The 24448-nt window shown below is 42.4% G+C and overlaps 1 protein-coding gene across 1 annotated transcript in view; it reads left to right on the plus strand.

Moving 5' to 3' along the window:
* The window catches only part of RpL11 (ribosomal protein L11), a 72234-nt gene that overhangs the window by 11037 nt on the left and 36749 nt on the right, over positions 1–24448 (plus strand). Inside the window, exon 2 of the mRNA XM_080267153.1 lies at positions 6568–6677. Within this exon, the coding sequence (XP_080123279.1) occupies positions 6573–6677 (105 nt within the window). The 5' untranslated portion in view covers positions 6568–6572. The remainder of the gene's footprint in view (positions 1–6567; positions 6678–24448) is intronic.

Here is a 24448-nt window from a genome sequence, read left to right on the forward strand (position 1 = left end):
CTGTTTACACATTATTTACAATTCCACTTGCACTGTTTTACTCAATAGAAAGATCGTAGTTACTCTTTTATCAATTGTCAGCCCTTTACCTCTTTCTACACGAGGTTTAGTAGGGGGTAAAGGTCACAGGGCCCTTTGCATGGGGGTGAAAAGACCCTGAAGCTAGCAAGAGCGAACAGACATACCCCCACACTGGAAGATGAGAGTGAACTGATAAGGGTGGGCCGAGGTGGAGGCCTACCTAGGGAAATCAGTACTGCCAACGTTTAGGCTCTTGACGCAGCTATTTATAGCAGTGAAATGATTGGCAGGAAATCTAGACAATACATTATAAATTAGGTAGTTCCAGGTGAATGTAAATATCACTTAGGCTTCTCCCTTCCCTCCTTATATGTATATTTATTACGAAAGTAGATTATACGGCATATTTCAAGGGGAAATAAACAGAGAAAATTAGCGAACGAGTGCACGTGAAGTGTTGTCAGGTGATAATTAGCCAATTCCAGGTGTATGGCACTCTCACTTACCTTATTTTTTTCTTGTATATATTATTTGGTATAAGAATAGGGCATAGGGCTTATTTCAATGGATGAAATCAGTGAAAAATTCCGGGGAAGATTTACTTAGCGTAGCATGGCCAGGCAGGCGAGAGGATAGGGTTATGGAGGGGGGGTAGGGAGGGAAGTCAAGAATGTGGAGAAATGGCTAAATTGTCAACAATGGATGGGAGTACAGATGAGATTAGGAGTGCTGACAAGTGTTGGACATTGGCAGTACTGATAGATGATACAAGCCCCCACTTGGAAGCCCGGGTGAATTCAAAATAACACAGAATCACAAAAGCGACGCCCCGCGGTATGATCCCTTGCTCCCAAGCGTCACGAAAGTGACGCCCCGCGGTTAAGGGGTTAAGTACTTGGATTGTGTGATGAGTAATGATGGAGGTTTGGAGGGTGAAGTGCTTGAAAGGGTACAGCAGTGAAGAAAGGTTGCTGGTTCCTTGAAAGCAGTGATAAGAAACAGGGAAGTGAGCATGGAAGTGAAAAAGTTACTACATGACAGTATTGTGATACCAACTCTAACGTATGGAAGTGAAGCTTGAACGTTGTTGGAAGGACACAAGTCGAGTGAGAGCAATGGAAATGAGTTATTTAAGAGGAGCCTGTGGAGTCACATGGAGAGACAGGCTGACAAATGAGGATATAAAGGAGTGTTGTGGTGTGGATGTAGATGTGATAGGAAGTGTTAGAAGGAATACACTGAGGAGGTTTGGCCATGTGGAGAGGATGGAGGGTGAAAGACTGACGAAGAGAGTGTATGTGAGTGAGGTGGAGAGGGAGGGGGAGACTGAGGATGAGATGGAGGGATGGGGTGGAGAGGTATATGAGAGAGGGGGAGTGTGAGTTGGGAGCAGGGCAGTGAAATGGTGGGGGACAGGGGGACTTGGAGGCGATTTGTTTGTGGCCACTCCGACCAGGATTGAGGTGTCTGGCAATAGATAGATAGATAGATAGACATGGGGTAGCTTCCTTGACAACTGTTAGACCATTTAGATTGGCTTTAAACTTGTTTTTGGGCACATTTGAGTGGGTTTTGGGCTTGGTTTGGGGGGAAACCCAAGGCTGACAAACGCTCCACATTACATGTTAAAAGTACCCTGATATACGATACCCCACCTAATGATTTGGTCTTACCTAACCAATTACATTGTTAAACCTGGGTATACCTGTAGTTACTTGCATTCATTCTGATGCATCTGAAACTACCCTTAAGCTTAAAGAGATATTAAATAACATAAGTGGCCATATGGAGAAGAGAGAATGACGAGGAGAGTGTATGTGAGTGAGATGGATGGGGGCAGAGGGAGGAGGAGACCATCATAAGAACATAAGAAGAGAGGATAAATGCAGTAGGCTGGTTGGCCCTTATAGGAAAGTGTGAAAGGAGAGTAGAGACTACCATAGTGTAGCCTGAAAAGGAAAAAGTATGAATTAATATTGGTTATTAGATTTTTTTTGTTTTCCTATACCCACCCCTTATTTGTCATATGCATATCTAGCCTATGCTCGAAACTCTCTATGGAAGAGGCAGCAACTACTTTACTAGGTAGCATATTCCATTTGTCTGCTACTCTATTATCAAACCATTTTCTACCTATTTCCATATTGAAATGAAATTTTTTCTAGTTTGAAACCATGATAAGATGGAGGGATGGAGTGGAGAGGCATATGAGAGGGGGGGATGTGAACTGGGAGCAGGGTGGTGAAATGATGGGGAACAGGGCAATGTGGAGGCAATGGGGTACTTTATGGGGTGGAAGACAATTGACAATTGTCATGGTCGAGCCTGCCACAGACGTCGTAGGACATGCATGCTCATGAATCATATGCTGCATTTGTTTGTGTGCACTTGTGATAGGATTAATGTCATTCCTACTTACAAAACCACTTACACTCTCCAATGAATACACATAACAAGAGCTTATTCATTTGTATGAGTCATACAAAAAGGTAAAAATATTCTAATCTGGCAAGTCTAGCAACTAGTCAGCTCATTCATCCCTCATAATTTAATGTTTTGTATGTTAATTCTTTAGAAATGAGTAGATTTGTATCTCTTAATATATGGTTTCAATGAGGAAGGTCATATTTTCCTCCTCTGAGACGATTTACTAACTTAAATTTATTAATGCCTATTTTCGCCTTCAGTCAACGATTTCGACAAACCGTCCCAAATCCAGGAACGGTCAACAGTCATTTTTTGCCTGCTCTGAGAGAGGTCAGAAGGCTGGACTGAAGTCGAGAGGACGCACGCTGAGAATCTGAGATGTCAGGATCGTACTGTTGTGTTCCCCTGTGCATTAATAGGGGTGGCCATCAATTTCCTCAGATTATGAATGATGAAATTACAAAATAAACAATTTGGATAATATAGTGTCATATACAGTATGTATATATTTCTCAAAGTGGCTAATCAATCCAGAATAGAATATATTCTCTATAATAAGTATATATAGAAAAATATATGTATATATATAAAAATATGTGCTTTTCACTTTCACTCACAAAGTACACACTGCTTCCTACCCAGATGACTTAACACTCCCACACACACTTCATGACTGGTGTACTACAGTCTCAGAATGGCCTCTTTTATGGTAGAACACAGTCATAACTCACACCTCACTATCAACAACATCCCCCTTGTCCCACATGCACTCAAAATCTTTGGTGAAATGAAAGCACAGTAACAGAAGAATTTGGTAATATCTTGCAGCATAGAGCAGTTAAGTTAGAAGCTGATCTGTAAAAATATTTATCTAAGACAGCCTTTCTGAAATTATCTTGATGTCCTCGAATGTGAATATTACAAAATCTTGGGTGCCGCAATATTAGTAAACAAAAGCAGAGTCTATCTTGTCCCTGGAACTGTACCTTCAATGCGCATGCGCCACTTGGATATTTGGGATGTTACGAGCGTCGTACCGATTTTTTACTTATATTGGCTAGTAATCGACTTGAAGAGGGCAGTTACAAAGTACTGTATTTCGTTCCAGCCAATAGTGAGTAATGTAACTACACCTCTTTCAGTACAATAAAAGACTACTAATGCAAAATAAATGAGGATCTTGGAGTTCATTTGATGCTAGTCTAGCTGGATAAATATTTTTTACGTATTACTATGAAAATAATAAGTAGTTTGCCTTCATTTCTTCTCAATTATTTGAGAAAAAAATAATTCCTCTACACATTACAAACATTAATTTGAATCATAAGTCCACACAAAGATATATTATTAATGATTCATGAGAGTGCGACTGTTCACTGTCAGTGGCAGGCTCGACCACTTCAATGGCGGCTCCAAAGCACCCCATTTGTTTGTGGCCACCCCTTACAGGATTAAGGCATCAGTCAATAGATAGATTCAGTGGATATAAGTGTAAAGAGGTGATTAGAAGACTTAATTTACTGTATCCAGCTGTAAAAGTCCTGCTTTACCATAACAGAGACATGCATTATTAGTGAAATTGGTGATTAGGGAATGAAAGAGTGATGGAGGAATAATGCTGAGGGGAGATTTATGGGTGGAGGAGAGGAATATTAGTAGTAGCAGTAGTGAAACAACGGTGGTAGAGTTGCGAAAGAGGAATAATGCTGAAGGGAGATTTATGGGTGGAGGAGAGGAATAGTAGTAGTAGTAGCAGCAGTGAAACAGCAGTGGTAGAGGAATGCAGGAGGGAAGGAGGAATAATCCTGAAGGGAGATTTGTGGGTGGAGGAGAGGAATAGTAGTAGTAGTAGCAGCAGTGAAACAGCAGTGGTAGAGGAATGCAGGAGGGAAGGAAGAATAATCCTGAAGGGAGATTTGTGGGTGAAGGAGAGGAATAATAGTATTAGCAGTAGCGAAGCTGCAGTGGTAGAGGAATGAAGGAGGGAAGGGGGAATAGTGATGAAGGGAGATTTATGGGTGGAGGAGGGGAATAGTAATAGTAGTAGTTGCAGTAGTGAAGCAATGGTGGTAAAGGAACGAAAGAGGAATAATGCTGAAGGGTGATCTATGGGTGGAGGAGAGGAATAGTAGTAGTAACAATGATAAATTGATATACAGTAGAAAGATTACGGCAAGGCATCAAAGAGAGAAATCATATTTCCGGGAGTCATACAGCAGGAATAATAAAAGAATAACATTCACTTTATTCATATTGGTAAAACTTCAAGAAGGATATGAACTCTTGATATGATCATAGTTGTGATTTTTAGAGAACACACTTGTATATAATGAGGATATTACACACACACGCCGGGAAATAGTAGTAGTAGTAGCAGTAGTGAAACAACGGTGGTAGAGGAGCGAAAGAGGAATGATGCTGAAGGGCGATTATGGGTGGAGGAGAGGAATAGTAGAAGTAGTAGTAACACTTATAGGTTGATATACACGGTACAGTGGAAAGATTACGCCAAGGCATCAAAGAGAGAAATCATATTTCCGGGAGTCATACAGCAGGAATAATAAAAGAATAATATACACTTTATTCACATTGGTAGAACCTTAAGAAGGATATGAACACATTATAAGATCATAGTTGTGATTGTGAGAGAACACACTTGTATATAATGAGGATATCACACACACCGGGAAATTACTACATCCAACTAGAGTGACATCACACTTGTGAGCCAAATGTGATAATTTATCACAGGAGTGAATCAGTTAAATCACTTGTGAGATGTCACAATTTTACATTCCGTGCTAGAAAATGACATGCCACTCAAGAGCTCTGTAAACTCTAAACAGTTGGTGGTGGTGGTGTGACTCCAGGCTCATCTGAATAGGAACCTAGTTGTCCACTAGGTGAAGTTGTCTTGCAAATACACCGTCCTCCTTTGGGAGATAGAGAGGAAGTTGGGGATGGTTGTATAAGTGATCAGTGGAGCTGCCATAAGTGAAGGTGTCCCTCTCCAGTAGTAGGGTAGCCATGAGAGTGCTGAGTGTGAATAATACCTAGCATGAGGATTGAGAGTTTACTGTCCATTCAGTCACTTAGGCAAAGAACCTTATTCAGTACAAACAGTATAATATTACAGAATTAATAACCAGTGAATATGTAAATATATATTTATACAGCCATACACTACATGCACCATGATACATTCTGAAAAATAGGACGTTAAGCAACCACCATAACTTACACACTGTATACAGTAGCTATATTGTACTATGTATATGCAGGTATATGGTGTATACTGTGCTGTATATTACTTATAAAGTACAGTACAATATAAAAAGCCCAAATTAAAATTTTTTTTTCTCTCTCTCTCTCTCTGATTTTTGTTTGTTTCTGTTACTGTATATTCTTACGGGTCCCTGGACGTTAAAGTGAACAGATGTTGTGCGATGCATGACTGTGTGTGTGTGTGTGTCTCTCTCTCTCTCTCTCTCTCTCCTTGAGTGCAAGACCTGGCAGGCTAGGTTTACCATGGAAGAGTTAAGAGGTAGGATGAGACTGGAGTGTATTGGTGTTGTGATGAGGAGAGGTAGATCGAGTTGGTTTGGGCATGTGGAGATGATGGAGGACAATCAGTGGGTGCAGAAAGCAAGAAGTGTTAACGTTAGGGGTAGGATTTCGAGAGGTAGACTGAAAAAGACCTGGGATGAGGTCATTGAGTATTACCTCAGGGATAAGGGACTGAATAGGGAGGCTGCCAAAGGTTGAGCAGCATGGAGAGCCATTATTAGGTGACCAAGGCTGATGCATGCAAGCATGTTGGAGCCTTTAAACATGAAATGAAATAAAGCTAACCTCCAAACCTGTGCAAGATTGTAGTAGTAACAGGTCATAAACATGTGTGTGTTTTAACAAGGTCAGACTGAAGGTTGTTACATTATTTCAGCTGTCTCAACATTGGACATTATAAATCTTGTTCCAGTCTTTTTTAACCTTCCAGTTTTTTTGTAATTGTCTTAATTTGACTTTGCTAAACTTTACATAGAATTGATACCAGAAAGTGTACTATTAAAGTTTTTGCTGTTCCCAAGATTAGTCCCTAACTTTTACATTCTCTTGCAGGCACGATGACTGACAAACAGAAAAATGTGATGCGTGATGTTCGCATCGGTAAGCTGTGCCTGAACATCTGTGTTGGGGAGTCTGGTGACAAACTGACCAGAGCAGCGAAGGTGGGACATGAACTTTGTGTTTAAGGTTTTCCTTTGTCTTGAAGCAGCATCAGTCACCAAGTTGATACACCGCTTCCCGATGGATCAGCGAAGTTGACCAGCTTGGGTTTTGGTTAGTACCATGATGGGTGACTGTCTGGGAAACCCAAATGCTGTGGGTAGACTGGGACAACCTTTTTGTTTTTTTACATAGCATGTATTAAAATGTCAATGTCTTGAACTGTGTAGAATTACCCCTAAGGAGACACTACAACATTAAAATTGCTTTCTTGGTATAAATTCATTCAGATGATTGGAGTGTCCATTCCTTTGATTATAGTACAAAATTAGCACAGACCTCTTTGAATAAGTATTCGGTTCCATCATATTTCATTGTCCTCTAGTTTACCAGTTATGCGGTGCAAGGCCCCAGTTTGAAGATGTTGCCAAGTGCTGCAAGAGTGAATGTGGCAAATAGGTTTTTTTTTTTACCTGACTAAGACTGGAGTTTGTAACAATGGGGTAACATAGTGATTAAGTTTGATACTTGCTTTTGCTGTAAAACAAATTTTATGAATTTTTATAAGTACCTGCCTTGTAGCCTGTTTTTGTTAGATCATTGAAAGGTAATGGGATTCTGGTCCCGTATTCACCTGTCGTTGAGGTACGACATACAAGGAATATATGAGTATTATTTCTGTCTATCTATCTATTGCCAGACGCCTCAATCCCGTTCGGGGTGGCCACAAACAAATCGCCTCCACGTCGCTCTGTCCCCCGCCATTTCACTGCCCCGCTCCCAACTCACCAAACCACCTCAGTGTATTCCTCCTAACGTTTCATATCACATCCACACCACAATGCTTCTTTATATCCTCATTTGTCAGCCTGTCTCTCCATGTGACTCCATAGGCACCTATTAAATAACTCATTTCCACTACTCTCACTCTTGACTTGTGTCCTTCCAGCAACATCCAAGCTTCATATCCATATGTTAGAGTTGGTATCACAGTACTGTCATGTAGTAACTTTTTCACTTCCATGCTCACTTCCCTGCTTCTTATCACTGCTTTCAAGGAACCAGCAACCTCTCTTCCCTGCTGTACCCTTTCAAGCACTTTACCCTCCAAACCTCCATCCTTACTCATCACACTACCCAAGTACTTAAACGTACTCACATTTTCCAATTCCTCACTATCCAATCTCGCTGTACCTTCTCTGACTTCACCTCTCTCAAAGACCATCACTTTACTCTTCCCTACATTCACCTTTAGATTCCTTTTCATACACACACTCCCAAACTCATCCACCAAGCCTTTCAGCTCTCCTTCATCTTCACTCAACTACACAGTATCATCTGCAACAACAGTACAGGGAGTTTCCAAACACTACCCTCTCTCACCAGGGCCACTCCAACATCCACTACCCTACCTTGTACCTCTTTTATTACCCCATCCATGTACAGATTGAACAACCATGGAGACATGACACATCCCTGTTTCAACCCAACCTTCCTAGAGAAAAATTCACTCAGTTCGCCATCCACACTCACTGCAGCCTTAGCACCATCATACATACTCTTCACAGCATTCAACAACTTCCCATCTACTCCATATATTCTTAATACTTTCTACAATCCTTGTCTAACCACCCTGTCATATGCTTTCTCCAAATCCATGAAAGCCACATACAACTTCTTTCCTTTCTCTAGAAACTTTTCCACTAAAGATCTAAGAATGGATATTTTATCTACACAACCTGTTCCCTTCCTAAAGCCTACCTGTTCTTCTCCAACTAATTCCTCTGTTCTTTCTCTAACTCTTTCAATAAGTATCCTACCATACACTTTTCCTATAATACAAAGAAGACAGATGCCCCTATGATTACCACACACTTCTTTTTCCCGTTTTCCTTTGTACAAGGGAATAATTATACCTGACTTCTAATCCTCCGGGACTCTACCTTCCTCCCAGGCCAATCTGGACATCTTCCACATCCATTCTACTACTATCTCTCCCCCATGCTTCAACATTTCACCAGACACTTCATCAATTCCTGGGGCTTTCCCCAATTTAACTTTCTTAATTGCGTCCACAACTTCTATCCTATTGATTTCTTCCTGTCCTCTCACCTCCCTCCTTCTCCCAGCCATTCCCCAGCCACTTATACTCGCATTACTTCCATCCTCTATGTTCAACAATTCCTTAAAGTGTTCTCTCCATCTGCTCACTTTTTCTCCCTTCTCCACTAGCAATCTACCATTTTTATCTTTCACTCCCCTGCTAACTTCACTTCCTCCCTGTGTTACTCTCTTCACCTCTTTCCAGAACATTTTCTTACAGTCCCTCCACTTTACACTCGAATTCCTTCCAAATTCCTCATCCACTGTCTTCTTACTCTCTCTTACTAATCTTTTCACCTCTCTCTCTCTTTCTACATATGAGTCTCTCTTCCGCCTCTCAACTTCTACCACGTCCCTATTTCTCATCCATTCATTGTATGCTTTCTTCTTTTGTGCCATCCTTATTAAATGCTCTCAACTCTCCAACTCGAATTCTTGCCGCTCCTTCTGGCACTTTGCCAAAAACCTTTCTAACAACTTTACCTCATCATCCTTCCCTCCTCTTTTCTACTCTGATGGCTCTGTAGCTATTTCTTATACTGATAAAGCAGATCTCTTCGCTCAGACTTTCTCCTCCCATTCCACCTTAGACGATTCCGGTGTTTTTCCTCCGTCACTTCCTCACTCTGACTTCCTCATGGCTGACATTAAGATTTCTTCAGCTGATGTATTTTCTGCCATCACTGGCCTCAATACTAACAAGGCATATGGACCTGATGGAGTCCCTCCTGTTGTCCTCAAGAGCTGTGCTTCTGTGCTTACACCCTGCCTAGGTAAACTCTTTTGCCTTTGTCTTTCAACTTGTACCTTTCCTTCTTGCTGGAAGTTTGCTCTCATTCAGCCAGTTCCAAAGAAGGGTGTCCCTTCCCAACCCTCTGTCGTCCAATTGCTTTAACATCCTGTTTCTCAAAAGTTTTTGAGTCTTCTGAACAAAAAAATTTTAAAGCACCTTTCCTGTCGCAACCTTCTTTCTGATCGTCAGTATGGGTTCCGCCAGGGATGCTCCACTGGGGATCATCTTGCCTACCTTTCAGACTCCTGATCATCCTCCTTCCGGGACTTCGGCGAAAGCTTTGCCATCGCACTTGACATCTCAAAGGCTTTCGATCGAGTCTGGCATAAATCCTTAATTTTCAAACTACCTTCTTACAGTTTCTATCCTTCAATCTGTGCCTTCATCTGTAGCTTCCTTACTTTTTGTTCTATAGCCACTGTTGTAGGCTGCCATCGTTCTTCTTCTAAATCTGTCAACAGTGGTGTTCCTCAGGGCTCTGTCCCATCACCAACTCTCTTCCTTTTATTCGTCAATGATCTAAGCTGTACATTTAACTCTCCACTCGTACGCTGATGATTCCACCTTTTACCTTTCCATTCGGTTCGTGCAACGTCCATCCCAGCAATTACTTCAACAAACAAGGGATGAGGCTATGGCACACCTAATGTCTGACGTGGTTCGTATCTCTGACGGGGGTAAAAATAATCTTGTTTTTAATACATCAAAGACTCAGTTTTTGCACCTATGAACCTGACAGAATCTTCCACTGGAGCACCCACTTACGTTTAATAATGTCCAGCTCAAGCCTGCATCATCCTTGAACATGCTTGGGGTTTCAGTCACTCAGGATTTATCTTTGAAAGATCATTTCACATCTTTTGTAAAATCAGCTTCTGAGAGATTAGGTGTGCTATGCCAACTCCGTACCTTCTCTACCCTTGCACAGTTGTTGACTTTATACATGGGTTATATTCGCCCCTGTGTAGAGTAGAACTCTCGTGTGGGGAGGCTGCCCACATAAAGCTCTTCTCAATAGGGTGGAGTCAAAGGCTTTTCGTCTCCTTAACTCTGCACCTCTTACTGGCTCCCTTCAATCTCTGTCTCTTTGCCGCACTGTTGCCTCTTTATCTCTTTTCTGTTGCTACTTCCATGGTCACTGCTCTGAACTGTCTGCTTTCATCCCTCCACCTCTACAACAGGCGCGTAGCACCTGTCTAGCAATAAATTATCATCCTTTTTCCGTCCAACTCTCTAATGCAAGAGTTAACCGTTACTCCCAGTCCTTCATTTATGCAACGGGTCAAGTCTAGAACTGTCTCCCTCTGTCTGTATTTCCTACTTCCTATGATCTCCAGTCTTTCACATGCAGCGTGTCCAGGCATCTCGAAATGAACAGATCTTGAATTTGGCTCACTTTTGTATTGTTTTTGTTTTTTTCTTGGAAGGAATTGTTTGCGGGCTCCTAGCTTTTGGTTTCTTCTTACTCGCATTAAAAAAAAAAAAATGGTATAGAGGGAGCAGGGATCGTGTTGAAAGAAGCCTGATTGATTATGTGCTTATACAGTAGTGAGATCAATGCTGGGAATGGTTGCCGATACGAGGGCCATGAGAGGAAGATATGGAAGTCTGTCAGATGATATGATTGTGGTATGCAAGATCAGTCTGAGAGAAGTGAGGTGGACGAGAAGAGAGAGGAGCAGTCAGGGAGAAAGACTGAACGTCGAGAAGCTGAGGATCAAAGAAATGTTAGATGAATACAGGACCAAAGAAAGGGAGGATTTAGAATCAGTGAATTGGAATGGAATGGATCTGGACAGCGTGTGGAATGCTTATAGGGATTGCATAGTTAGAAATGCTAAAGCGGTGTGTGGTGTGGCAAGAGTAACAACAAAGGAGAAAGGTATGGCATGGTGGGATGAAGAGGTTAAGAGAGCAGTTGAGGAAAAGAGGAAGAAGTGGCTAGATTGGTAACAGGACAGGGATTCAATTGAAATATGAACTGAATGTGTTGAGAGCAAGAAGCACATAGAGACTAGTGAAGAGGAAAAAGGAGGAGGTAAATGATGATGTAGGACGAAAAATGAATGCAAACTACTCTGAAAATAGGAAGTTATTCTGGAAAGAGGTGTGGAAATGTAGAAGGGAAAGCAGAGAGGAATGTGATGATGTGAAGGATGTACTGTATGTGGTGGATTATTAACCCATGGGGATGAAGTCAGGACCACATGGAAGGAATATTTTGAAAGCCTGATGAATGGGAATAGAGAGAGCAGAGCAACTGCAAACATGATTGGTTTTGGGGGTGTTCAGACAAGGAATGCAGTGCCAGGAAACATGACACTCGCACAGGTGAAGTGGCTGAAAAATGGGAAAGCAGCTGGGGTTAATGAGGTGTATGCAGAGATGTTGAAGTGTAGTGGAGAGAGTGGAATGAAGCGCTTTTTGGAGATTTGTAAGAAGGCTTGGATGAGGGACACTGTGCCAGCAGAGTGGAAAAAGGTTGTGACTGTACCCCTGTACAGATATAAAGGTGAGCGAAGTGACTGCGAGAATTATTGTGGCATAGGTTTATTGAGTGTAGTAGGGAAGGTGTATGGAAGAATTATTATAGAGAAAGTAAGAGAAATGTCATAAGTCTTAGTAAGTGATGAACAGGGTGGCTTTAGGAGTGGCAGAGGATGTGTGGATCAAATATTTGCAGTGAGACAGTTAGCTGAGAAGGCTTGTGAGAAGGACCATAAGGTGTGTATGGCATTCATTGATCTGGAAAAAGCATACGACAAAGTGGACAGACAAGGATTGTGGAAGGTTTTGCACATGTACGGTGTAAATGGTAAGCTGCTAGGTGCTGTCAAGAGTTTTTATGATGGCAGTGAAGCATGTGTAAAAGTTAATGGGCATCAAAATGAATGGTTCACAATCAATGTCGGCATGCAACAAGGTTGTGTGGTGTCCATGTTTGTTCAGTATATATATATATATATATATATATATATATATATATATATATATATACGGATGATGTGATGAGAGAAGTAAAAACAGAAGTAATGGAGAGGAGGATGGCATTGGTGATGGATGGAACCTCTCAGATTTGTTGTATGGTATGCTGATCATGTGGTATTACTTTCAAATACCGTACAAGAACTTGGTAGACTAGTGCAGAGTTTTGCTGATGTCTGTGAGTGTCATGCCTTGAGAGTAAATGTAGAAAAGAGTAAATTGATGGTTATTGAGAGAGAAGTGACTCCCAATGTGATGTTACACTGAATGGAGAGAGACTGGAATTGGTGAGAGAGTTCAAATACCTGGATACAGTGATAGAAAAGAGAGGAAAATGTGCAAAAGAAGTGGAAAGTAGAGTGACACAAGGAAGGAAGGTAGCTGGTGCAGTGATGGCTTTGATAAACAGAGACTTGAGTGTTGCATCTGCACGAGGCTTACATGAAGGAATGTTAGTGCCAACTTTAACATATGGTTATGAGACTATGGTGTGGCATGAGAATGAAAAGTCAAGAGTTAGAGCGATGGGGATTGGACTGCCGAGGAATGTATGTGGAATATAAAGTGGATAGGATATGAAATAATGTGATTCGTGAAAAGTGTGGAGTGAGGAAGTCTGTGGACACCAGAATAGAAGAGAGTGTACTGAGGTGGTTTGGTCATGTGGAGAGAATGGATAACAATAGAGTGGTGAAAAAGGTATATCTGAGCGAATTTGAAGGAGGGAGGAGACTAGGTAGCCTAGGCCAAGGAGAAGGTGGAGAGATATGGTGGATAAATGTGTGAGGAAGAGAGGTTTGGAAGTTGGTGAGGCTATTGGACTGACAAGAGATTGAGCTGGCTGGATGAATATTGTGAGGAGGAGTGCATGATCAGGGATTTGGCACCCCTTGTTAACATGACAGTGTCTGGATTGAGTCTGTCGGATATGTTTTTGTGAAACTACAGAATGTAGTGAATGTTTTTGGCATATCCAATAGAGCCAGGATTCCGGGGGCTTGAATGATGAGCAAATGGAACTGTGGCCCATTGGATTGGGCAAATTTTGGCTGTCTGGATATTGCTGCTCCTCACCCTGCCCTAGGGTATGAATGGAGGTCCGGATGATGATGATGACGACTTATTCACTCTTATAAATGAACTCCAACTGATAATTATTCATCACAAAGACTATAGCCAGTGATTTCACAGATTTTTTTTTTTTTTTTTTTTTCCAGTGATAGAACACCACAATACAAGTATTTAGTCACACATTTGTACAGTATTACACAACACCTGAAAGAACATGTAGAGAAAAATACCAAACAATCTTGATCACTTTAGTGTCAATTCATGCAACAATATCCCATGCACTTTAATGTGGGGTAAAAATTTCAGCAAATGTACTTTATAGCAACCTTCCGCAAGTTAGCCGCGTGTCAGTTCTGCCTTCCATGACCGCTGTGTAGGGACTGAAGGCACAGGGAGACCCAGGCTGCTCACCCCAGTATCATACGCTGTACACGTGATCACCCCCCTAGCGTGAGATATCTTTTACCCCTTATTAGTGTTCAGGGATATACACTTAGGACAATCTCTTCTGCCATTTTCTGATGAACCAAGCAAGAGTTGTAACAGCTGACCAGCTAAATACAACGGGGAAACAGATTTAACAAGAAACCTTTGTTTATGAGTAATGCATTACAGTATCAGTGGTTCATAGGCAGCACAATTACTGGTAAAGGTCGTTTTCAGGAAGGCATCAAGAATTGGCGAGGGTGTTTGGAACGTAACCCTCGCTGATTCGGGAGTGTTACTGTACTGTATGTTACTGTACAATACCATAATCGGTACTGCACAATACTATACCAGAACCTGAATCTGAAAGATATAGAAATTAGTGAACATATACAAGTGAAATGACACAGTAGGCCTACAAGTCACAGATAACAATTCCTGGACTGCTGATTTGGAGTATTGTTTTCGTGTTTCATTTTTGTAGACTCCAATATGCTTGTATGCATCGGCCTTGGTCACCTAATGGCTGCTGTCCATGCTGCTCGATCTTTGGCAGCCTCCCTGTTCAGTCCCTTAACCCTGAGGTCACACTTAATGACCACGTCCCACGTCTTTCTCGGTCTACTCCTTGCAACCCCACCCCCAATATTAACACTTCTCTCCTTCTGCACCCAGTTATCATCCCCCATCCTCCCCACATGCACAGACCAATCTACCTCTCCTCATCATGACACCAATACACTCCAATACACTTGGTATGTTGGTGAGTGCTTGTATGCCTAGTAGAGTGTTCAGAAAAATCGAACCTTCAGGAACTTGAAGGACAAAGTGCTTATTCAGTTCCACTACTGGTGGGAGCTACACCATACTTTGCAGTTATTCTTTGGCCTTCTCAAACCCATGCCTCATTTCAACGCTAGTTACAATGCAAGTGGTAACTCCCGCCTTGATCGCAGCGGGGCTTGACGTGGGGGAACTCATTTTGTCTGTCAGATCTCTCCACTCTGTTCAGAAGGAATCAAGGACTGAGATTGCTGAAGAGATCAAAAAAGAATTCCAGCCACAAACACCCTCGATTCTCCATTTTGATGGAAAGCTCTTGCCCAGCATCGATGGTAGCGACTGCAGTGATTGCCTGGCAATTGTTGTTACAGGGATTGGTACAGAGAAGATCCTGGTGATTCCTAAGATCCCTGCTGGAACAAGCGAAGCAATGGGAGTGGCAGTGCTAAGGACCCTGGATGAATGGCTGGAAGTGAAGTCCTGGATTGCAGGGCTCTGTTTTGATACTACAGCGTCTAACACCAGGATTCACAGCAGAGCTTGCTTTGTCATTGAAAGAGGTCTCCAAGTCCCGCTGTTGTTCATGGCATGCAGGCACCACGTGTGAACTCGTAGTGGCAGGGATCTTTAACCTCTTGTTCCCTTCTTATGGTCCTGAAATTCCTCTCTTCAGTTGATTCAAAGATTTCTGAAACAAAATTGACACAGATTCCTTCGATCCCTACGATGATGACCCAGATGAAAAATCTCAGTCGTGGATTGCTAACAGAGCCGAGGACATTGAACACTTCATACTCAGCCACGTGGATTGTGCGCAACCCTGTGATGACTACCTTGAGCTCCTCCAGCTGTCTTTGGCTTTCCTCAGCAAGAAGCCAGCATGGATGACCTTTCACCGTCTAGGTGCCTATTGCAGAGCACATTGGATGGCCAAAGGTCTTTACTGCCTCAAGATTTTTCTTTTCAGAAATCAACTGAAGGATGCAGCCTCCTTCCCTTTCACATAGCATCAAAAGGAGGCCATCAAACGCATCTGTGTCTTCCTTGTCACCATCTATGTGATGCACTGGCGTGAATCCCCAAATGCTGTTGACACTCCAATCACTGACCTCCGTCTCCTGAAGAAGATTGAAGAATTCAAAGAGGTAGATCCCATTGTAGCAAAGAAGACACTGGACAAAGTTAAAAGCCACCTCTGGTACCTCAGTGAGGACCTGGCTCCACTAGCCATGTATTCTGACAAAGTCTCTGCTGAGGAAAGGCAGGAAATGCTGAAAAATGTGACCACAGCACTGCCGAGGAAGAAGGGTGTGCACCGTGTAAACATGAAGATGATTGATAAGGCATCAGATCTGAGAATCTCTAAGTTTGTCACCCAGAAGTCTAAAAACCTCGTCCAGTGTTTGAAGTTGGATACTCCGACAAGCATCAGTGATCTCTGCCCCATTCTTGATGTCATGGCCCATCTCAGAGTGGTTGGTGATGCTGCTGACCAGGCATTCAAACTGGCAATGGACTACAACAGTGGTCTGACGAAGAATGAAGAAGAACGACAGCTGATCTTCCATGTTATACGGCACCACAGAGCCCTCTATGACCCGACCAAAATATCCCACATGTAATAAACTGATTATGCTTATTGTATAGCTCAAAAATATATATATTTTTTTTTTACCACATTGTTTAATTTTACCTTTCTTTGCCATACCCTTCTCGTAATCAGATCAGTTAGATTTACAGAATGCAGGGATAGTGAGGCACGACTTTGCATTGATAAAAAACTATAAATATTTGCTTGAATGCTTTGTTTGTAAAGTGGACTCGATTGCATACTTTGCCCACCTAAACATTCAAACAAAAATTTCTCCCCTATTTGTTCTGCACACCCTATGCCTAGTGATTCAAGATGCTTAAGGTGTATGTTACCTGTGTTGTCTGGGCCACAGGCAGATGAGTGCCTAAGGTTGCTAATGCTGTGCTTCGTCTGGTTGTAAGTGAAGGGTGCGAAGTCTGGGTCTGTGGGGAACTCTCTCTTGCGTCGGATGACACGTCTGTCGTCATGATGGGGGTTTAGGTGACTGACATGTGAAAAGTGATTGATGAGAGTGTTAGCATGTTTGTTTGTTGGTATTAGTGTCTATTGTTGTGATGGCAGCATGTGATTGTGTAGTGTTCTTGTTGGAGAGTGTGATGCTGTTTAGTGTATTGTGGAGTTTGTTGGTGTTTGTTTTGTGATCAAGTGTTTGAAGGTAATTATTTCAGTTTAGTGTTTTCTGCTCTGATATTTTATGTTTATTTGAGTGTTGAGTGCTTGTATTTGTTGTGTGGTGTTTTGTGTATGGGGTGTTGGGGAGTGTAACAGTGTGTTACATTGACTGATGAGGTCTTGAGTTTCTGGTGTGAAGTAGGGGTTGTGTCTTTCTGTTCCCTCTAGGGATATATCTTTTGTCTGCATTTTGAATAATTGAAAGTGTGTGCAGCAGTGTTGATGTTTGTGATGGGTGTACTGTTTAATCCCTACACCGCGGGGTTGTTTTTGCGCTCCTTGCAAGTCCCACGAGGATATTCGCGCTCCACCTGACTTTTTAAAAATATTTGCCAAAAATCAGTTATTAGTCCTAGCTTTCTCCTGGGATGTTTGTTGAGCCTTCGTCAAGTACCGTAGGACTTGTGGAGACGTCTGAAGTTGGGTAACGAATTCTCCACTTTACATTTCCTGACACCCCGTAATGTGATTACCACAGCCTGATATTATCACTAGAAACACTATTCTATGATTTTCAAGTAGTTTGGAATCCAAAAAAAAAAAAAACTGAAAGCAATGAAAATTATGAGCATGTACGAGCTTCCCACTTGCGCTCGTTCCCCGCTGGTATTCTGTCATTTATTATTCATAAACACACTCACATTTTATATTCCTGTTACTATATTACACATATATATTTACAGTATTTATCCATAAGTTTCCTTCAGTAATAGTAGTTTATTTTCACTCCAGGCATTAACTTTCTCGTTCAGTAACCTAGCGTAGAGAGCAAAGCTTTCACTGTCATTACTCCAAGTATTTATACTCATATTCTTATATTAGTAATTATTTACTTACATTTCTATTTTATTTACCCTATGTTATACACTATCTATCTATCTATCTATTGCCAGACGCCATTATCCCGTATGGGGTCACTTCCAGTAAATAAGGGCTCCTTTCCCTTGGAGCCAGGATGAACTTGGGACACTGAAGCACTCGTAGTTTATCACCATTTCCTCCACTGGCTCATCACACGATTCACCAGAAAGATTGTAGTCACTGTCCATCATTATCACGGATAAATTAGCCAGTTCACGTTCCACAGCAGAGTCATTTAGTCCTTTACCCCTTCCCACACGAGGTTTAGTAGGGGTAGAGGTCACAGGGCCCTCTAGATGTGGCAGAAATGGAGGGGCGCGAGTGCTATGTGCCGTCATCTCAAGAGACAACACTGAACTAAATGACGATGCAGATATGGGGCCGCCAAGGGTTGACAATGTCAGCAAGGTGACAGCTGCTACTTTATATGTTGTGAAATGATTGGCAGGAAATTAGGTAGTTCCAGGGGAATGTAAACACTTAGGCTTCTCCCTTCCTTTCTTATGTATATTTTTATTACGAGAATAGATTATACGGCATATTTCAAGGGGAAATTACCAGGGAAAATTAGAAAACAAGTGCATTTGGGATGTTACCAGGTGATAATTAGCCAATTCCAGGTGTATAGCATTATCAGTTATCTCTTTTTTTTTTTATATATACATATTATATTGTATAAGAATAGGGCATGGGGCTTATTTCAATGGATGAAATCAGTGGAAAATTCCAGGGAAGATTTGCTTAGCGCAGCGCGGCCGGGCAGGTGCGAGGAGAGGGTAATGGAGGGGAGGTAGGGAGGGAAGGCAAGAACAGGGATAAATGGCTAAATTGTCAACAATGGATGGGAGTACAGATGACATTAGCAGTGCTGATGAAATGGATGGGGTTGGGGGATTGGATGGTGTGGGAAGGATCAGTGGGTTAGGCTGAGGAGGTGTGGAGGAGTAAGAGAGGGGCTGGTGGGGGGATTATAGGGTAGGAGGAAGGAGCCTAAGGAGCAGGTCCAGGTGTTTGTGCAATATTCTGGATGCAAGTGTTGTGTGGGTGAAATGGGTCCAGTTCTTGCAGGAACTGCACTGAACTGAACCCTTTGTCTGTCGACTCAAAGTGATGTGTTTTGAGCACGTTGGACATATGTATTTCTTGATGGGTCCTGGATTGCCCCCTTGTTTGTCATGGTGCTTGAAGCTCTGGTGTGACTTTAGAAATTGACTCCTATGGAAGATGTTGTAAGGTGATGACTTGGTGTTGATTGCAGAGAATGAAAGGGAGGCAGAGGAAGGTGTTAGGAAATGGAGAGTGAATGAGTAACAAGGGTTTGAAAGTACGTTTGAACAAAATATTGAGGATATCTAGGGCTGGTGGCAGTACTGTCAAAGCAGAGGAAGTGTGACTATGTACGGTTTGCCATAAGGGTGTGGGAAGTAACTCCACCTTGTACAGTGATTATGATAAGTGGGGGCATAAGATATGTAATGTATTAGAGGTAAACTGCAAAATAATTCTGATTTCATATGTGTGGTGTGTTGAGGAGAGCATGTAGAGATTGTCAGTTATGAAATTATTGATCTTGCTGGAGAGTCCCTTGAGTGTGGATGAGTTTTGTTATTTGGGGGCCATGGTATGTGCTGGAGGTGGAGTAAGAAATGATTGGAGGAAGTTCAGGGAACCGTAGCTTTTCCTGACACTGTGCTTAGGAATTGTTGTATGTGGCATTTGTTAAGATTGTAATGCTGTATGGTAATGAGACTTAGGCAATAAAGGAAGAGGATCATTGTAGGTTCAGACATACAGAAATGACAATGATTAGATGGATTTGTAGTGTAGAGTGCTTGACAAAAGTATTGCGCGCCCGGCGCCCCTCCGACGAAACAAACCTTTCAAGTATGGAAAAAACATGTAAATAATGCATTATAATTACCTTTAATGCTTGGTAGGGTTTCCTTTGTGCTTCTTCACGGACCTGAGACGTCGTGGAAGTGAAAGGGCGAGGTTCCTCAGGTGCTGGGGTGATATACTTGCCCAGGACTCAGGAATGGTTGCTTCCAGCTTAGGCAGAGAGCTCACGTCCTTCCCTTGGAGATTCTTCTTTATGAGGTACCAGAGGTTTTCTATCGGGTTGATGTCTGGGCTATTGCCTGGCCAGTCTTTCATGAAGGAGACCTCACAGTCACGAAGCCAGTTGGTGACAGATTTGGCTTTATGAGCAGGTGCACCGTCCTGCTGAAACATTCGTGCACCTGTGAGCTCGAAGGACTCGGGTAAATGATCACAAAGCAGCTCCAGGTTAACATCCTGATTCACTCTGCAGTTACCGGGAAGCACAACAAGCTTCCCCAAACCCTTACCAGAGAAACGACCCCATACCATTAGTGAATCTGGGTGTTTAACTGTGCTCTCCACGTAACGGGAGTCAAGCGGGTCACTACCTCTGCGCCGGTACACACGCGCTCCATGATTACAGGTAACGGTAAACATTGTCTCATCGGACCACAACACTGACAACCATTGGTCCTCACCCCAGGTAAGGTACTTGTTAGCAAAGGCAAGCCTACGAAGTCGCTTGTTACGTGTAAGATGAGGCTTTCTCACAGGCCTGTGGCTTGTTTAACCAAATTCATAGACTCTTCGAGAAACCGTGTGCACTGAAATCTCACCAAACACTTCCAGGTTGCTCTCCTTAATTCTCCTTGCAGTCACACGAGGATTAGACTCCACTGCACTATTTAACACATTAACAGACCTCGGGGAAGTTTTCCTGGGCCTACCAGACCTTGGTTTCTTTGTAGGAACGTCACCACTATTTTCCACTCGGTAATGGGCACACCACCTCCGCACTGTCGACCGAGCCACACCAACCAAATCACTAATTTCCTTTGTGGGGTGGCCTGCCTCCTTTAGAGCAGTGATCTGTGATATTATTTACTACATAGTAAAGTAGTGAAAGCCAAAACACTGCAGGTCACTAGGGAAAAAATGGCGCAACAAGAGAGGGAGGAGCGGCTGGGTTCCCCCCTCTCACGCAACCCACAGGCAACTGAGGTGCCAGCCAACCAGCGCGTAGTAAGGCCTCAGGCTGCCGTGACGTCATGCTAGCGTCCAAAACTTCTGGCTAAATTTTTTCTCCCAAAAAGGGTGATTCTTTTTTTGCCAAAAGTATTGCGTGCCTTGACATAGTCACGCAGTACTTTTGTCGAGAACTGTATCCTTGAATTTGTGGCCAATGGGGGCTAGGATTGAGTTTAAGAAGCTGAGAGGAAGGATGGGACTGGAATGTATTGGTGTTGTGATGAGGAGGGGTAGATTGATATGGTTTGAGCATTTTAAGAGGATGGAGGATGACAGGTGCAGAAGATGAGAAGTGTGAACATCAGAGGTAGGGTTGCCAGAGGCGGCCCAAAAAAGACATGAGATGAGGTCATAAAGTATAACCTCAGGGATAAGGGACTGAATAGAGAGGTTGCCAGAAATCAAGTAGTGTGGAGAACCGCTGCTAGGTGACCAAGGCTGACGAATGCAAGCATATTGGAGCCATTATAAATGGTGCGATTTGTCCAGCAGACGAGGCTTCACGTGAGGTTTCTGTTGCTTTCAGTAATCTTTCAGAGAGACTTAGTGTTTGTCAGTTCACCTCCAGCCCACTTCGTTCAATATTTCGAGCTCATTTGAATTGAGTGCAGAGGCACTTAGTGTTTATCGGTTACTTTTTCTTTGGCAGATGGGTAAGAAAGTGTTGACACCAGCAAATGTATGAATGCCAAAAAGATACCCAGGCTTCTTAGCAATTTATGTGATGTTTAGTTTGTATCTCACTTGTTCACAAGAACATGGGCTGTAATCATTTACTGGTACTTTCATACAAAGTTGGTGAGAATGACAGGAACATTTGTCATCACTGAGTTCATGAATTAGCAGCCATCAAAATGTTGCGCATGATGGTCAGCCTCTGCATGGTGTAAAGCCCCTCATCTGAGTTGATCAGCATGTTCATCACACTGTTGCTTGATGACATTTTTATTAGGATATCTGGAAGAGAAGTTCGTCAGATTGCAGGGTGTGATTGAAGCAGTACAGTACCTAGTTATGTGCTCTCGTGATTTTTACGGAAGGTATCACAGTAACTATCAAAGACAATGACCACAGTAAGTGTTATAGCTATTTGTCCAAATACATCACAAGGCATGGTGTTCCACACACTACCTACAAACAAATGGCCTGCTTCCAGATCTATTAGTAGCTACTTAGAGATATCCTCAGTTTTGTCTCATGTGATGTTATAGCCATAGTTGAACCTGCTGCAAAGAAGTAAACTAGACCAGTGGTTTCCAACCTGTGGGGCGCGCCCCCCTAAGGGGACATAAAGGGCTGCCTGGGGGGATGCGAAGGCTTGATAAAGGGGTTAATTATATTTGAAAACTATGAATTATGATGGAATTCAGTAATTTCTAAATATGGAGAAAATATTTAAGATACGAATAAGAAATCTTGTTATCTGAATATATAAACAATTTCAGAGATTAAGAATCTGTGATATTTATTGCCATGTGCCAACTATTCCAGTAAAATACAGTACAGTGTATTTGAGGAAGGGGGGCGCAGGGAATGTGTCATTCAGTGAGGGGGGACGAGAATTAGAAAAGGTTGGAAACCATTGCTTTAGATATGGCAGGACTACAGGAGCCAGTTTAAGTGAAGACAAAGGGGAGCTGCAAGGCCTGGTGAATGAGTTAGAGAGAGAGTGTAAGAAACAGAATCTGAAGGTGAATATAGAGAAAAGTTGTGGTTTTCAAGAGAAATGAAGTCACTGAATGTACAGTGAGGTTGGATGAGGAGGAAATGGAAAATGTGGGTTCATTTAAGTTAGTACAGTACTTGGGTATTGTGATGAGTAAGGCTGGAAATTTAGAGGGTGAAGTGCTTGAGAGGGTACAACAAGGAAGATGGGTTGCTGGTTCTTTGAATGCAGTGATGAGAGACAGGGAAGTGGGCATGGAAGTAAAAAAGTCATGCATGACAGTATTGTGATACCAGCTCTAATGCATGGAAGTGAAACTTGGACCTTGTTGGAGGGACACAAGTCAAGAATGAGAGCAGTGGAAATGAGTTAATTGAGAGGAGCATGTGGAGTCACATGGAGAGAGGAAGTGAAGGAGCATTGTGGTGTGGATGTGGATGTGATAAAAAGCATTAGGAGAAATACATTGAGGTGGTTTAGCCATATGGAGAGCAAGAGTGACGAGGAGAGTGATGTGAGTGAGAGTGAGGGGGAAGCCAAGGATGAGATGGAGGTATATGAGAGAGGGGGGTGTGAGCTGGAAGCAGGACAGTGAAATGGCGGGGGACAGAGCGACATGGAGGTACATAATTTGTTTGTGGCCACCCCTTACGGGATTAAGGCATTGTGCAATAGATAGATAGATAGATATTAGCACTTGTATGTATGCTTTACATTCATGTACTCAATACATATATTGTAAATATGGTTTTAGCACTATAGTTATAAGAATTAGGTAGTCCTTAACCCCTTAACCGCGGGGCGTCACTTTCGTGACGCTTGGGAGCAAGGGATCATACCGCAGGGCGTCGCTTTTGTGATTCTGTGTTATTTTGAATTCACCCGGGCTTCCAAGTGGGGGCTTGTATCATCTATCAGTACTGCCAATGTCCAACACTAGTCAGCACTCCTAATCTCATCTGTACTCCCATCCATTGTTGACAATTTAGCCATTTCTCCCCGTTCTTGACTCCCCTCCCTACCCCCCCTCCATTACCCTATCCTCTCGCCTGCCCGGCCGTGCTACGCTAAGTAAATCTTCCCTGGAATTTTTCACTGATTTCATCCATTGAAATAAGCCCTATGTCCTATTCTTATACCAAATAATATATACAAGAAAGAAATAAGGTAAGGGAGAGTGCCAAACACCTGGAATTGGCTAATTATCACCTGACAACACCTCACGTGCACTCGTTCGCTAATTTTTGCTGTTTTTTTCCCCTTGAAATATGCCCTATAATCTATTTTCGTAATAAATATACATGTAAGGAGGGAAGGAAGAAGCCTAAGTGATATTTACATTCACCTGGAACTACCTAATTTATAATGTATTGTCTAGATTTCCTGCCAATCATATCAGTGCTAAACAAAGATGTTTCAAGATCTAACATTGGTAGCTCTGAAAATATATCTCCTAAGTAGGCCTCTAATCTATTTTCGTAAGGAGGGAAGAGAGAAGCCTAAGTGATATTTACATTCACCTGGAACTACCAAATTTATAATGTATTGTCTAGATTTCCTGCCAATCATATCAGTGCTAGACTTAGCTGTTTCAAGAAGTAATATTGGTAACCCTGAATAACCCCTTAGCAGGCCTCCACGCTAGCCCTCCGTTATCAGGTTACTCTCAACTTCCGAAGTGAGAGTACGTATGTTTCTTCTTGCTGACTTCAAGGCCTTTTTTCACCCCCATGCAAATGGCCCTGTGACC

This window comes from Coenobita brevimanus, chromosome 23, assembly GCF_032717465.1.
Source record: "Coenobita brevimanus isolate Jiangsu-jjx chromosome 23, ASM3271746v2, whole genome shotgun sequence".
Lineage (NCBI taxonomy): Eukaryota > Metazoa > Arthropoda > Malacostraca > Decapoda > Coenobitidae > Coenobita > Coenobita brevimanus.